A 17,802-nucleotide genomic window follows, 5' to 3' on the forward strand; every position below is an offset into this window, starting at 1 on the left:
AGTTTCTTTTTACTATACTTTGCCATCTAGTTTTTAACGATCTTAATCAATTAAGACTATATAATAATGATTATTTCAATTTTATGAAATAGTTGTATATTACATATACGTCACTGATATAAAGTCTTACACCACGTATAACGCCTCTTTCTGAGGTGCATAACCATGATCTGGAATTATAACTATATAATATATTAATGATGCATGATTCATAGGTGCTACCAACAATATATTATGTAGCTGGTATGTGTTTCAGCTTCATTCAATTGTGATATAAAGTTTTAATGCGAGTTTTATGTTGCATATTAAACAAGTGAGTAACTGTATTGTTATTGTTTAATAGTTTTGCTGGTTTATTTGAAACTCAAAGATTAATTCAGGCTGATGGTGTTTACTCTTGTGATTATTTCTAAGTGTGACCATTTTAAGCCCAATTTAAGTTGCAATATATCATTTCATGTCTAAGATCTTTAATACTTGTATTGTTGTAATGTATGCATTGTCCTGTATTGTCTAAGCAATTGACGCCTGAAAAATATATAATCCGCCCAATTCTAGACACAGTATCAGGGATTTCATTCAATTAAATGTATGTATATGACTAATAATGTTGATAACAAACATTGTATTTACCTAACACACATTGATGGTAGAACCTTCGATGATATAGCATGTGCAAACACCTTCACATCTTTTTGAAAGAAACTGTTGTCTTCGTCATATCCAGCTATTAAAATGGCACCCCATCCATCTCCTTAAATAACGTTTTACGATGTTCGTGATCGGATATTTCTTATAATCAAACCACAACTAAACTTAAATTAAATGTGTGTTAATATTGGCGTATATTTTAAGGATTGTGGTCAAATATTTAATAATTTTTATATCACATGCGTGCTGAACCAGCCCAGTTATGTTTTTCGCTTTGTCTTACCGATAATCGCTTTGATCTCGTCATCTTTATCGCACCCCTGACACTTAACTGGATTTATATACCCGTTTCGCATGCAGGCTGAACATGTTTTGATCTGTGTCGCGCAGTTATAAGAATGATATTTTCCAGTTACTGGGCCAATAAAACTGTTTTCTGCAATAAAATATCAGCCTATACATTAAAAACAACATATTGCATGCACATGTTAAGGTTGTAATTTAATGCGACAACTCACAGTCTTGTATATTTACGCGATTATGCGGACTACATTCGAATTACAAACATTCCAAAACTTAAACATTCTCCGAGGTTAACATATTTTACAATTACAAGTTTGGGAATAAATATGCAACAATTATGAGGTTTGTAGCTTCTTTAAACTGGTTTTAACCGCAAATGCATTGCTTGGCACGTTTTAAAGCCATCACCACAGCTTTTGTTTCCGAGGGTTGGTTGTGTATTTCCGCGTCATGTCTACTGCATGTGTTTTGTGTCATAATGTATGGCAATCGGTTACTTCGTATCAATAAAAGAACAAAGCTGTATTAAGATTTATCCGCTGCGGATATAGCTGAAATTTCATGTTTAAATTATTTGTTTATCACTAAGTCAACATTGATGTGTACAACATAGAGATCAATAAAACGGAGCATGTGTATTTAGTACACTCTTTCCATTTAATGTGTAAAACATGATGACGATTATAACACATACTCACAATTAGAAAGATTTGTTTTCCATGATAACTTCAATATACTAATAGTACATGTTTATCACGTAATCCATATTCGTATAATTAAAATACAAAACACAAACTAAAATGATAAGTTACCACTTAACCGATAATAAAGATGTGGGGTAAAAGCACACGAAAAACACTAGCACAAATGAATAAATTAAGGAAATCGCCTTTGAAGTCAATGCAAATCATTTTGTCTGTAGTATTGGTTTTAATCACGGATTTAACGGGGCCGTCAACCAGTTTCCACAAAAAAAGAAACATTCGAAAATACCGTATTTTTTACAATTATTAGTTTATATTAATTTAAATATCACGACTGGTATATCACATTACTTGAAAAAGTTGTACAGTTTTCATATTTTCAGTATATAAGGCAATACAATTTTACTGGGTATGTGTACCGGGTAACTATAAATAACGCAAGTAGATTGATCATCATCGTCACATGGTTAACCAAGGAATGCAAATTGTGCATGCGTAGTGAATTTTGTTTTTTTGAATTTATAAAATGATCAATTTACTTGCCTTATTTATAGTGTTTATATCGTTATGTCACCTATTTTTGCGATGTACTTTCGATTTCACATCGCAAAATTTTAATACCGAATTTACTGAAAAAAATAAGTATTTTCAAGTAATGTCATATACCAGTCCTGATATTTTAATCAATTTAAACTAATAATTGTTAAAAAATACGGTATTTAGAACTTTTCGTTGTTCGTAAATCTAGTTGACGGCCCCTTTAAGGACAATCACCTAACGCATGACACAGATTTACTTACAAATTATTTAAACGTGAATAGTAATCAATCTAGTAGAATACACATTTAAATGAAACTGCAATGAACGATAATGCGAACGGACACTAGCCGATTCATCCCTTAGTTGTTCAGGAAATTGTTGAATATAAATACATCTTAATTTTTTCAGGACATTCAAGAGCACGCAAATTAGTTGTGAAACAATAATAAAATTATTTACATATGAATATCTTTACTAATTTTCATTATTCTTATGAACAATATATGTTTGAAAACAAATTTGATAAGAACCTGAAAAAGGCTTACTTAAGTCAAATAGCATTTATAAATGGATTTTTTGTTTTGCTTATTTTCGTAAATAAATCTCTTATAATCAATGATAATGACAATGGTTATATCAGCCGCATTTCCAGAATAAATATGAATAAACGGCAACTTGTTTCTATAACGATTAATTTACTTGCATTATAAGTGAAGAACCTACGATTGAACTAAAAGTTGTGTTCTTGTCTGAAATCTTTTATTTTCAACAATCCTTATCCTCATAAATTGTGGGCAGAATTAAGTGACGCTGTCATGACTTCACACATAGTTAATGCTCAAGCTACAGTATGTTAATTGTTTGTTTGAATGTGCAGCCATAATCAATGCCAATGTTCTTTTAATATTTTTACATATTAAACAGTTTGTGTTGTTAAAACGTTTGCTTTTTAAAATAATGGTTTATTACAATTTACTCACCTTCAATGACGAGAGCATTGAAGCTGACGTTATTTGTTTGCTTTCGTCGTGACAACTAGAAATGCATCGATCAGCTATTTTTGACAAATTCTCCCATACATCAACGTTCCATATTCGCCTCTGTGAAAACCAAATCAATTTAATATCAATTAGATAAATATGTTACATCACATTTACCTATAACATTATTTTGTAAATACTACGTATGTTCATGTTTTGTATTTGTTTAGCTACTTTGTATTATTCCGTAGAATTAACGTTCATATTAGCAGTTTACCTCTTGCAAAGGTAAAAAAGCATTGACATGTAGCAAGACACCTCATTGAACGTTAAAAGTTAAGCACAATTAGAGAATTGTTTGCCTTTTGCATTTAAACGTGAATGAAGCCCTACACTATTTCTTGCGACGGACTATCATGGCTTTTGATTTCAACTCTATTCAAATTGTTGCTAATGTGCTTATTAAAATAATTGTTTCTTAAACGTCATTTATATAATTAAAAGGAAATATTATTTTGAAAATGTGACCCGAGCTACAAGACAATGGCTAATACTACCGTATCCCAATTCTTAAGAAAACGCTTGATCAAAATCAGGTCAGAACTTCGATACATGTGTAACAGAAATAAAGTACCAAACGAACAGACGTAAGAACGAACGGTTGAAATTCGGCAATAATAAATCGGGAAAACGTATCCAGAGAAACGAAATTGGAGTAAATTTAGATTTTGGACGGACGGACAAAGAAGCGTTTGTATAGTTTCTGTTTCCGGAAATCATGCAAAATGAACTACTTGTATACAGCGCGATCAGATCCGAGATAAACATATTAACTAATAGTTAATACTATTAAGTCAGTATTCAAACCTTTTGGGAAAGATATCGTTCTAACCTACAATTGACGGCAAATAACAGAAAAAAGCTAAACCAATACAACATGATAGTTTTGGAACGTAATTGTGCTGACGCTCATTGTGCATAATGTTGACTTTTTAGGTTTATTTAAACTGTTTACATTAACGCCTTAGCCATACTCGAGCAATTGACGAATAGGTCTAATACAATCCTTACCACTAAGACAAGAACACGAAAATGTATTACCTCCATCGGCATATTCTTCAATAATATAACAAAATTATAAGATTTTCATTTAAAACAATACATATCATGGTCATTTATCTAACATATTTACTTTTCCGAAAAATCTTGCTGTAACAGCGCACTTATTAAGAGCAATCCTTTCCGTCCTATGCGTTTAATGGGGTAGTTGCGATTGCATTAATTAGTAGGTGTTTGCTTGCTGGATGATAAAAAGAATGTCTCTCCTAATATATTTTCTGGATTGTCATTCATTTCAACTGGGGTAAGATGAAGACAGTAATATTACTTGATACACATTTGAAAAGATGCAATATCGGAAATGGCTTAATCTTGTCTTGCCTTTCAAGATATATATTTTTGTACGCAACAATCGAAGTTAAAACAAGAGATGTGTTTGTCAGAAACTCGTTGCCCTCTATTGCGCCGCTTAGAAGCCATATATTTGACCTTTGACCTTGACCTTTCAGTTATGACCAAGGTTAACATTTTTGGACACACACACTGAATGGATGAACGAATGAATGAATGAATGGCAGACAGACAGGCCAAAAACAATATACCCCCGATAATTCGATCCGGGGGCATAAAAAGTTCCGAACTAAAAAATACGAGTTTAAATAAAAACAAACAGTATTTTGAAGCATGACGACTTAAATCAATACAACCTTACCAGTATCAAAAGTTCGAAATTACGTTTATCCAATAGCCCCAATGGTGTCGGGGTTGCTCCCTCATGTCCAGCTCCATCAGGACCAAGACCGGTCAAAATTTCTCGAATTACTGCGTAAAAACATTTTTGTATAATATAACTTACTAACTCAATTACTTACTAGTTAACTATTCAACTAAAGACACGCACGAACAAACGAACAAACACATACATAAATATGTGTCATTGTGGATGGGTAAACGTCTTGTAACCAGTGAATTAAATAAGAATTATTTTAATTTGCAACTATATACATGTTGGTAGTCATTCAGATGTGCCAATATTATGAGACGTAAAGTATGTTTCAAAAAGAGGAATAATTTTTAATCAAACACCAGACATATTATAAAGAGGAACATTCTTGTTGGTTAGTCTTTCATTGAAGAACTGTGACAAATCGTCTACTTTATTAAATAAAGTACATACAACACCACATTATCCATAAACAGATGTTAGTTGGATCACCGTGTCGGGACGTTTAATTTAAAACTGAGCTATTTATATCGATGGTTCGACATACATTCCGGATGTCATTACTTTGGCGTATTAAAGGTTGCAAAATTAATTCCGCGTCTTACCCCCCCCCCCTCCCTCATTTTGATTTAATAAATAATATATTCTATGTGTGGTGCCCTTATACTGGTCAGAATTGTAAAACTAAGACATATTACTAAAGTCACAGGTTAAGAGGAGGGGAGGGTCACCTGCGCTCCAGCGTATACAACAAATAAAATATAGATGAAACACATCATATGTTTATACCGATATTTAAGACATTGAATATTATCATTTCAGTGGATATCAATGTTGCATTTTACACTTGTAAAGGAAATTTTAGATGTCACGTATTGAGAACACGCTCCCTTTATTCCACTCGCATCTATCACAAGATGCGAACCATTTCGCTCGGCGCTCCATCACAAGGTGCGGTCGGATAGTCTTACACAGAGGTGTTAATATAAGTCACATCTTTGTCAAAGAGGTGCATAGAATAAAGGGCCGAAACATGTGCTCGAATATGGAAAAATTGAATTATAAAACTGTTAGAACGTTTTACATGCAATGCACTACACTCTGGTAAGGCATATTTGTTCGTACAAACAATATTACTGTTTTGCACCAATATTAATTCAAATCTTACCAACACCGAAAGCATAATAATCCAGTATGGGGCTCGGTTTGTAACAACCTGGTGGTCGGTATAACTCCGTCCCTGAGAAAAGCCCTGTCGTTATATTCCCTCCTGTCTTAGACTCCCTCGATAAGCCAAAATCTATTAATCTAGCGTTGTACATTTTGTCAAGCACGATGTTTTTTGACTTGATGTCCAAATGAAGAATGGTTCCTCTGTTGGAAAAAAAATTCACAGTAGTAAAGCATGAGCATTTATTTTAAGTTTTGGACGCACATAAAAGATCATAAATTGTTAATAAAAATGAAACATTAAGTTTCAAAGATTTTTATTTCAAACTACCACTAGTTAATGTAGGATCTGATATAACTATTTAGACTACCGCTGAGCAGCTTAAAGGTATCACTACCAAGTAAATGTGCATAAGGTGTATACTACGTCTATAGAGCGTTCAAAGAAATTGTTTCCCGATTATGCCAACGAAAAAAGTACAAAGACCGCATTATTACACTACTTAAAAATGGCGGTGTTTGAATACTTTGCTGATGATTTTAGAACACGATTTGATTACATTCGGTGACAAACGGTGCACTACACAGAATCTACTCAAAAGTGGCATAAACCGTATTTGGTCATCGGAATTACGTTTGACATTCGGTACAAAGAACGGTGTCGGCTTAAACGACCGTAATGTGGCTCATTGTTATTCAAACATTCAAATAACACGTGTTTAAAATGCATTTGGATCAATTTAAATGTGTTCTTGGTAGACATACCGGAAGGAATTTGGTGTGTGCATATAGTCTATTGCACATGTTATCTGGTAAATCACTTTCAGCCTTGTTTTCCACACAAGAAGAATCTGTTCCCCAGTGTCAAATCGTATTGCATCGAACAAGTCTTGATTTTCAAAATACGGTGAAATCAAGTAATATTTCCTGAAATCATTTCATAGTCATCGTTAATAATAAAGCATACATGTTTATACACGTTGATATAAATGTGATATGAATTTTAACTGTGAAATAGAAAATGGGACGCTGGCTAATAGGTTTTTTGCTCCCCACTGTATAGGAAGTGTTTTGTTTCTGAAAGCAACATGTTTGCCAAGGTCGAAGGCATAGGCAATTTTGTATTTTGTAAGATTTGGTATGTTGCTTCCTTTATGTGAGTAGTATATTTAATTCGAGTCCATCAGTAATTTCCAATTTCCCAAACGGTGCTCAGCTGGGTTACGGGGAAGATTTCGAGATATGTGAGACGCCCCGTTAGTGCATTAATCTTCAAAAAGTTACCCAATAGACCACGAATCCGACGAGATACAAGTATTGATAACTGAGACAATGCGTAGAAGTAGCAGCAGCAGCAGTATTAATAGTAGTAGTAGTAGTAGAAGAAGAAGTAGTAGTAGTAGTAGTAGTAGTAGTAGTAGTAGTAGTAGTAGTAGTAGTAGTAGTAGTAGTAGTAGTAGTAGTAGTAGTAGTAGTGGTAATAGTAGTAGTAGTAGTAGTAGTAGTAGTAGTAGTAGTAGTAGTAGTAGTAGTAGTAGTAGTAGTAGTAGTAGTAGTAGTTGAAGTAGTTGTAGAAGTTTTAGTAGTAGTAGTAGTAGAAGTAGTAGTAATAGTAGTAGTAGTAGTAGTAGTAGTAGTAGTAGTAGTAGTAGAAGTAGTAGTAGTAGTTGTAGTAGTAGTAGAAGTAGTAGTAGTAATAGTAGTCGTAGAAGTAGTAGTATCAGAAGTAGTTGTAGCACTAGTAGTAGTAGAAGTAGTAGTATCAGTAGTAGTAGTAGCACTAGTAGTACTAGTAGTACTAGTATATGTAGTATGTGAATATACAGTATTTGCAAATACCGACTGAAAAACCGACGTCATTCTGACGACTGTTTCCGACGTCTAATTTACGTTAGGGTAGGACGTGGGATAGACGTCGGCTTTTTGGTTGCCGACGTCGCGAAAGGAATCCGACGGTAAGCTGACGTCTACCCGACGCTATGTGTTTACTGGGAGTAGTAGTAGTAGAAGTACTAGTAGTACTAGTTGTAGAAGTAGTAGTAATTGTAGTAGTTGTTGTTGTTGAAGTATTAGTAGAAGTAGTAGCAGTATAAGTAGTAGTAGAAGTAGTAGTAGTAGTAGTAATAGTAGTTGTAGTAGTAGTAGTAGCAGTTGTTGTTGTTGTTGTAGTAGTAGTAGTAGTAGTAGTAGTAGTAGTAGTAGTAGTAGTAGTAGTAGTAGTAGTAGTAGTAGTAGTAGTAGTAGTAGTAGTAGTAGTAGTAGTAGTAGTAGTAGTAGTAGTAGTAGTAGTAGTAGTAGTAGTAGTAGTAGTAGTAGTAGTAGTAGTAGTAGTAGTAGTAGTAGTAGTAGAAGTAGTAGTAGTAGAAGTAGTAGTAGTAGTAGTAGTAGTAGTAGTTGTAGTAGTGTGACAGCAAAGTAATGTGTTGTGTAAATTTGCAATGACACTAAATTTAAAGTAAATTTCATAACAATTTATTTAGCACCAGTCGTTATATGTAATATATATATACCCTTTGTTTATCTTCTTCGAAAATTTCGCTTAATGCAATAATTATTCATTACACGTTATAGTATACACAACGTCCGTTTGTGTGCTAAGTGCATTTTATACTTTTCAGGTTTTTAAATCGTCAAAAGATGCATACAAAGGCAATTTTAGAGCATGGTAAATGTTCAGTATAACTGTTTCCTCACAAATATCATTACTAAAACGAAATATTGCGAATCTGAAACAACTTTTGTTAATTTTGTCAATTTACCAAAACGTGAAAAGGCCCCTTTTAAATGTGTTATGTTACTCGGTTAACAGTGCGAAACAAGAGTGCCACACAAAGGCCCTGCGGCCCAAACCTGAGACTCCGAGGAACTTAACTGTTCTGAGCAGGAAGTCTTCACTATGTTTCAAAACCTCTGAGCCACGTGTTTTTTTAACAAAAATAGCAACACAATGTTTTGGATTTACTAAGCAAGCTTTACGATGAGGTTTTTATGATTGTGATTTATAGAGCGTTAACATTGTTGTAGGAAAGATACGTAAATTTTCCCAGCCTCATGTAGGTCATGTTTGCAATCGACTATTAGGGGGAGAATCACAAGAACACCTGAAAAGACCAAGTTTCATGAATTTTGGACTATACATGTGATCTCTATAGTGTGCACAACTTTTTTCTTTAATTCAACCTATAAGCCTTGTTTTGACATTACGTAACTCAAACAAAATGTATGTCTTGAAATAGTTGGACAATACTTGACCAAGTTTTGTTGATTATGTGACAATTTTATCTGACATCTTGAGTGTCCACATGCTTTTCCTTTGAAATTACCTTGTGACTTAGTTTATGACTCCATGTTATAAAGTTTAAAACTCAAATGAGATAAAACTTGAAAAAAAGTTGTGAGCACATTTTATGAAGATTTGGCAACACATGTTGCCGTAAGCGTTTTCTTTATTTTACCTAGAACCCATGTGTTTGATTCATGGCCGAATTTCACGTTCAGCCACACAAGTTTAATGAAAATTGGGCAATACGTTTGGCCTCCAAAGTGATTTCAGGCGTATTCCTTTACTTGACCAAGAATACTAGTGTTTCGTAACCCAGTTTCGAACTCGCTAAAAATATTGTTGAAATAAATGTTCCAAGACGTTTCATAACTATTGGGCTACAAAAGTGGCCAGAATGTTCCTTAAGTAAACATAATGGCATAGTGTTTGAAATCTACTGACACCGGGCAAATTATATGACCGAGTTCCATAAAGCCTGTACGATAAATGTGAAATTTCTAAGGTTTTCATAAGCTTAACATTAGGTTGACATAGTGACGTGGAGTTTGATCCCATGTTACCCAGAATAGAACTCTATAAATGTATGGATCCAATCGTCTGGTTTTGTTTATTGGAAAATAAATGTGGCAGAGTTTTCATAAGGATTAAAAAACATATAAGAAAAAATTACCATGGGATGTTTTTCAACGGACTGGAATCATTATGGAACTCGGTCGATATATCAAAGGAATATGTGTATGAGCAAGTTTTATGGTGACTGACCAATATATTTTACGTCTTATGTGTTCACAAGGTTAACTATTGTCATGTTTGGAACACTGCCCCGATTACTGGCGGCTATGTTTTCGAACTTGGCAGATATAATTGAAAAACAGGTTTCTGACATATTTTCATCAAGAATGGGCAATACATTAACCTCTAGAATGTTCACAAGCTTTTGTTATTCAATATAGTGACATTTTGTTTCCACACGTGTCCTAGTTAACTTCTCGACCGATATATCATAAGGACACATGTTCTGAGCAAGTTTCGGGAATATTTGGCGATTATTGTGGTGTCTAGAGTATTAACATGTTTGTTACGAGTTTATCAAGCGTGTAAAGACACGAAACGCAACCTTGTGTAGCCTATATGCCCGTTTGTATGGATTTACATCCCACTGGAATTCATCAGATATTAAAGGTTCTTGATGAAATTAATAAGCTTGTCAACATGTAATCAGGACATTGGCATACATGAAACCTAGCAACAAGAAATCGCTGCATATATAACGCAAATTAAATAGTGATTAACTGCTTATTGACTTTCAGTTACTATACATACGTTCACATCGTATGATTGTGTAACCTGACTGTGTATCATAGAGAAATACTTTTCAGTAAAAGTGTTTGTTAAATACAAATTAATTTTATATTTTATTGATTCAAACGTAATTTAAACGTTTCATTTTTCCACATCCGAAATCTTTTTACAAATAAACGTAAAATTATGAAAAATGCAAGTGTTTCGTAAGAATCGCCATCTAGCATCGTTTCCATTTATGGACTGTAAGAAAGCTTCTTCCGTGGAATAGGTTTCAATGTTAATGTTCTTACCCAATCGAAATGTCGTCGTGGTATGCTAGCAGTGGAACAATAGCAAAATGTCTGACGCGTGATGCCAGCTTCTCCTAAAAAATGTAAATAACTGTTTTCAGTCAAACTAACGAGCATGAATAACGTGTATTTAAAACATGAACAACATTATAGCCAGAAGCCTATCGTTGCTTTTATCTCTATATTGTTTACATTCGCGACATAAACATATTAAATATTACCCATACAGCTATTACTAACATTTTTAACTGAACTTAAAAGTTGGGTTTGAGATTTGTTGTTCCTATCGTCTCCTCCAATCTCCTTTAAGACAAGTCGGTGTTTGAATCCAGGAATAGAATCGCGAGCTTTAAAGAAAGAAAACAAGAAAACATGTGCATATGTAAAACACTGGTTTTTACGTCCGGCAAAACCTGACATTCATTAATTATATTATTTAAATTTGAATGAAGAATATATTTTTCGGACAAGTAAAAATATATTAAAAAAGAATTAGAAAACCAGAAAGTTAAAGTAGTAATTCGGTTGTTGTTTTATTATACAATACATGTTAGGGAGTTTACTTACAAATATATATTTTACCGAATCCACCGCCCTTGTCAGAAAGCTCGGAACAATTTTTTAACTGCATAAGAAACGATGTGCTAAGTTCAACCAATCTGCCATCCTGTAAATGTGATGCAATGTCTTTAACTTCGGTTTCATCCCAACAAGTATTCAGTGTCATTGTACCTTCCAATATAGTGCTTTCTGAAATCATACAAGATGAAGTCATACTATAACTTAATATCGTTTTATGTATACTTTTGTACGTTATTTCAATCGGCGCATTCTAACAAAATCATATACAAATGAATGAATAACGAGTGGCATAGTTTTCATCAGTTAAACGTCAGTTTAATGAAAATTTATTACAGCGTCAAATGGCATCAGTACATTTTACTTGACATATTACTTAACTTAAACAGTTCAAGGTAAGAAATGAGGCTATCGCGCTGCCTTAGGCCCTTCAACTCCCACCTAAATTGTATGTTTCATGAACATCTAGGCACACAGTGTGTATCACCTTACCTAAACTATTATTTAAGGTTCAATAAGCTTTTTTCAGCTAGTTAATCAATTTATTTGAGACGATTACACGAATGTTAACCATACAAAGGTTAGATGTTGTTTCACTTGAATTAATTGAACGCTTACACACACCTTATCATAAATACGCGTATATATCTCTAAACACAGTTAGAACCGGGATATCTTATTTAATTGACGTATTCAAAATACATTTTTCAATGGAAAGCGTAAATGTAAATTAGTGTCGTCAATTAAAACAATAAACTCGTCAGACAAATATTTCACTTACTTATGAATAATGGTAAACATGTACTGTCAGCTGTCAAATCACAAATTTTCGTAACATATTTCAAAAGGATGCCGTAATCCATAGTGTACACAATCCCAATAAATTACTTGGATATATATGCATAAGATGCAAAGCTCAAGCATTGAATCAAATGGTAATTGAATGTAAATTCAGTATGCACTTATATTCGTATACCGACCAAAAAGAAAACAACTGTTTATTCGACTAATATCTTACTGCATTCGTATATTCCCAAATATTGGTTGTGTGCTTACGAATATTGATATGGATCGGAAGAAATGCAGAGACGTCACATCTCTGTAAATATAAGGTTTTCGGACGCAGGAAAACCAGCATTAGTATTAAAACCGTTACACATTAAATGTACATTAATAACCGCTATATACATGCGCACTATCGATGTAATATGCATTGTCTAATTTTAGTATATTTAATCATGAACCACAATAACAATCGCTCTCGGGGTAAACTAATATCACATAAAAATAGTGTCCACATTCACACCTTGGACTAAGTTCCATATGTGTTTGCATTATACAATACTTTAATATGAATCTAGTTAATAAAACATATGCTAGTATAAGTTCAATGTTGTTCTCATGTGGATGGCACATGTTCTCAGTTATGAAATGGTGAACATAGTTCAATAGCACGATGATCTTCATTTTTAATCAACGCACACCATGTGTAATGTATGATGCCATAGCATAAGCTAAAATCAACATCAATGTTAGTGTGAGAATCAATGTGTATATTAAAAATACTTAGAAACTTGACTTTGACTCCAGCCACCCATGCAACAAAGCAGTTAACGTTAAAGGTGTCAATGTATGAAATCTACAGTGGAGACATTGAGCTGAAACCACTTTTCTAGTTTAAGAAATGGTAATCTACACCTTACGAAACACACATGTGATAGCAAGGAAAGATCATGATGTTATTTGTTATTTTATGTATAAAGTTTCACTGAAATATAAAACATCTTCCTATCTTTAGTAAATGGTCTTTACCACATGCATATAAGTAATCGGTTATTGAAGTTGCTTGTAGATATCTATTTTTTTTCTCTCTCATCCCATGGTGAGTGGGATACACATTTGCCACTGGCTGAGTCTCATACGCGAACTCAACAAAGGCTAAATTAAATTTTAAATTAAAATACTTTCTTACTTATTTCCCAATACTTAAATGGAAGGGGATACATAAATGCTGTTTTGTTTTAGCTAAAAAGCTATCTTAGTATCAAGAGATGACTATTGTGTGAATAAAGCAATCTTATGATTGTGAATCTGTGTAAGGCACGGAATAGATTTAAGCTTCTATTTTGTTACAACCGCGCCTTTTTCTATGTTGATATATATCTTTGCAAATTGATAAATAAATGATATTAACATCTTCTTAAAACGATCCATCCCACACTGTACACAGATTATGTATATGAATACATAAAAATTAACACATAAAACATTATCACAGACCGTGTAAGTTAACATCGAAGAACATTACTGTTCAGGTAAACGCTATAATAAGTACAACCTATATTCGGAGATCATAAAATTCCGTAGATACATGTTCATAGTCTGACACATTATAATTTAGAATTCTAAAAAACACACACATTTTCCGTAATGTGTATAAATACCATCCATTACAGTTTATTGGAAAACGAAAGTAGGAATTTATTATTAAACACATCGTTTAGTATATGCTGCGTTCTATTTATATTGTATGACATCATTTTGCACTTAGTTTACAGTTTTGTAACCACGTGTTGTTCAGTAGTTATACGTACATGTCCGATACTCTGTCTCCATAGTTCCGTTCTGATCAAATGACATCCTTTAACCTGCAACAGAACGGTATGCAGTGCAGCTCTATGGTAGGCCCGTGGGTCATGCTTGTTAAGGCATGTTATATTATTTGTTTGCTTAATGCCAGTTAACAGTTTGTGTTTGTCGCGTGTCTGTTGATGGATGCTTATTGATATTTTCCTATTGTGAAATGTCAATGGGAATCCATCAAACAAAGTTAAACAATGATCACATATTTAGTATAGATATGGAGATCTAGCCCTCCATACCGACGTTACGCAAGCTCAAGTTTCAAGCATGCTTAGCAATGTGTCGTTTCAATTCTCAGTGCAGTTATGCATTAATAATGTGTTTTGTTATATGCCCTCACATTTGGAATATGCGCTATACTGATTAGGATTCAGTTTACTCAAACTGCTCATGTGATGTACATGTTTAAATCCATGCGAGTCCAATGAACGACCAGGGAGAATTGTGAGTTGTTCATTACCCTAAGGACAATGTAGACTGCGAACTGTACTTATCATAAAATACACTTAAAAAAGAAAACATTTGCTTTAAATAACATTTCGAAACAAGATTAGTCTGATGTTCCATGAAAATCAACACAATCATTATTATGAATATTTAATAATCTTATTGTATAGAGTTATTGTATACGCTAGATCTTCATCGTGAAATCGTGAGGATATAGAACGTCAAAACAGTAACAATAACACGTTACATGTTTTTTGAAGTTTTAAGTTCGTATTTGATGTAGCAAACAAGAAAACTCCAAAATCTATATAAGTAGAGTAATTCTTGTTCTTACCCACTACTGTGGTCATTGTACAATTCAAGAGACGACGGAATAATCATGTTTGAATGAATTACTAGTCTTCGTGTGCCGGTAGCATTGCTGGTACTTTTTCGTAAAGAGAACGTTAATGTTAACACGTTCATAAGGACTTAGTTTTTAACTTCAGAAATGTCATAATTATCCCCATGCTATAGGAGAAAAAGTGGGCATTATGTGGTTATCTCCGCCGTCTGTCCGTCCGTCCGTCCTGGCCACTATCTTCTCCTACACTTTTAGCACTAGAAACTTAAAAATTACACACTTGGTAGCTATGAGCATATGTGCGACCCTGCACTATTTGGAATTTTGATTTGTCCCCTAGGTTAAAAGTTATGGGGGTTGGGGTCTTGCCGGGTCAGAGATTATCACTCAATTTTTAGGTTATTTTTCATTTCTACACCGATTTACTTCAAATTAATACTGAACATCTCTTATGACAATACGGTCAATCTCAACTATGCATGGCCCCATTACCAACACTGGGGCGCTCCTGGGTCAAACATGCGGCCTGGGGATACGTGTCGGCCTCTGCCGCGCCATTTCTAGTTTTGAATATGTTGATTACATTACCCATCTTCATTTACGGTTAGACCCCAATGTTTATGCTACTTAAGTATTCCGACGTTTTAAACTTATATATAAGGATGGTTTTCCAAATTCGGCTAAATTCCATTCCTTTGTCACAAAATACGATTCAAGCAGATTTATGTTACCGAATAATTGTCATATTTGGTAATGCATACCAATATATTGGAATACTATTGTGTTACCAGGTAAACATCCTGATTGGTTAAAAAAATCGTTTTGCTTGTATGTATGTAATTTTAAATATATTTAGTAACAGTACGCTCAAAAATTGTGCATGGTCAACTGATCACTAAACGAGGTATAGAGTTAGAGTAATTAATGTTTCACCATTTTTGAACATTTGCATCAAAAAGCCTCTTTAAAATCATAACAGAGTAGTTGCATTCGCGGATTGATATGATAAAACGTGTTTAAATTGGTTTAGTAAAGGCATAGGAATGTGTGACTTATCTTTGCATGTTCATTTGCCTCATTTACAACTGAATCGGAAACCATATAAATATCATCTTGTTCTTGGATATTAGTTTCACTTAACTAAGAATTTACTTTTGAATCAAAGGGAGGCTATCGTTGTTTTTACCATAAACAGCTGTTAAACGATAGAAGTAATCATTTTTGCATGAGGTAGAACATGAGATTCACCAGGAAACATCAAACATCTCCGCTCATATACTAACTAGCAAACAAGTATAGCGAGGTTTAAAAAGTGTCTTTGACATGTTTTGTTTTCATATTGTGTACCTTAATTCTTAATTGCTAATAAGTTCGCTAATCGATTGACTTTCCAGGATTTACTGCTTACTGCTTGTGTATAACTCTATGACGTATAATTTCACGAATTAATGAATTATTCCATTGACGATAAGTTTGTCTTATTGTAACCATAGATACCGACGCATAGGTTAATGCGAATGTTTAGTATGTCTTTGTAAAAATTCAACTACTGTTTCAATGTGTTTACCTGCTATACGCGAGAACAATCATACGAAAGAATCGCTTCTGTCATTGAACTGCGAAACATCGTCATGTTTACAATGCCACACATTTGGTTTCATAGCGGTTAAATAGTTAACATAATATTGTTTAAACACTCGTTAATGCATTATGTTAAACAATTGTATTATTTAATTGATCATAATATGCTCTTTCTATAATGAATATTTAAACGATATATTATATACTCCATTATATCCTTTTCTAAATATACATCAAACACATGTGTTTTAATCGTCCTGCAATGAGTGAAATAGTACTTACCTGTTATTCTTATGCCCACATAAAACGTCAATATCCTGAGTACTTATGAGCATTTGTAATAGGGGCGTACCGGTGGACTGTGTACCATTATCACCTGCTCGTTTAATGTTATCACGTCGACCGACTTAGATTAGCATGAGCTGTTTGCTTACCGGGATACCACAAGTCTGTACGATTACTTGTTTTTATAAGTAAGCATAATGTACCATTTACAGTCAGTATTATACAAATTGTATTCGAAGTCAACAACATATGAACGCAATTTCGCGAGAAATAAAACACCGATATTGCGTGTGTGTATACATTTTGAATTAATTACATATTAAGTTCGTGCTATAATTTAAATTTAAGAAATTCTGATCATATTACTTTAGATACAAGTGATTTAAAACACTGTGCGATACTATTGTAAAGTTTACACGTGCAATGTGTTATTTATAGAACGTTATATAATTGTAATTCCCAATAACGTCATAATCATTCATTGATGGTCTTCCTTTATATTTGCTACATCAAGTTTCTATTAATAAACGTTGAAAACACGAAACTTACTTTTGTGAAATTTTCTATGAATTTAAATGCAATAACAATTTTTAATTTGGGCAATTTTGTGGCTTTTAATAATGGAGATACATTGCTTATTTGATGTTCTTCCACAACATGGATAATTGATTCTGCAAAATTGATAAGTTGCTGTAAACACATCGCATATTTTGAATTTTTTTTTCTGAATTGAAATTGAATTATCGAACACATATGATACATCAAAGATAAACACATAACAGTTATAAGTGGGTGTAATGCGTCGTTAAAGATGCTTATCCACTAACCGCCTTAATGTTCCAGAGATGGTCAATATAATGATAAGTACTTTATTTCAGGATCGAATATTGCACTATTATGACAGATATTTACATT

The 17,802-nt window shown here is 33.4% G+C and overlaps 1 protein-coding gene across 1 annotated transcript; it reads right to left on the reverse strand.

The window, feature by feature from the left end:
* Positions 1–633: 633 nt before the first annotated feature.
* LOC127869474 (uncharacterized) lies at positions 634–16,998 on the reverse strand. The gene is made up of 11 exons (XM_052412087.1): positions 16,885–16,998; positions 14,183–14,236; positions 11,577–11,759; positions 11,250–11,356; positions 11,010–11,083; positions 6,897–7,058; positions 6,130–6,335; positions 4,950–5,059; positions 3,179–3,298; positions 935–1,087; positions 634–754 (listed from the first exon to the last, which is right to left on the reverse strand). The coding sequence occupies exons 3-10, from the start codon at positions 11,734–11,736 to the stop codon at positions 1,064–1,066; spliced, it is 963 nt and encodes a 320-aa protein (XP_052268047.1). The 5' UTR covers positions 11,737–11,759; positions 14,183–14,236; positions 16,885–16,998; the 3' UTR covers positions 634–754; positions 935–1,063.
* Between the last annotated feature and the right edge of the window lie 804 nt (positions 16,999–17,802).

This window comes from Dreissena polymorpha, chromosome 2 (genome assembly GCF_020536995.1).
Source record: "Dreissena polymorpha isolate Duluth1 chromosome 2, UMN_Dpol_1.0, whole genome shotgun sequence".
NCBI classification, from domain to species: domain Eukaryota; kingdom Metazoa; phylum Mollusca; class Bivalvia; order Myida; family Dreissenidae; genus Dreissena; species Dreissena polymorpha.

Excerpts from the sequence above, each read along its gene's own strand:
- LOC127869474 (XM_052412087.1), bottom strand. The coding sequence starts at position 11,736 with ATGACACTGAATACTTGTTGGGATGAAACCGAAGTTAAAGACATTGCA. Across the intron at positions 11,357-11,576 it reads ATTCGGTAAAATATATATTT|CTCGCGATTCTATTCCTGGA; the intron begins GTAAGTAAACTC and ends CTTTCTTTAAAG. Across the intron at positions 3,299-4,949 it reads ATTTCGAACTTTTGATACTG|AGGCGAATATGGAACGTTGA; the intron begins GTAAGGTTGTAT and ends TGGTTTTCACAG.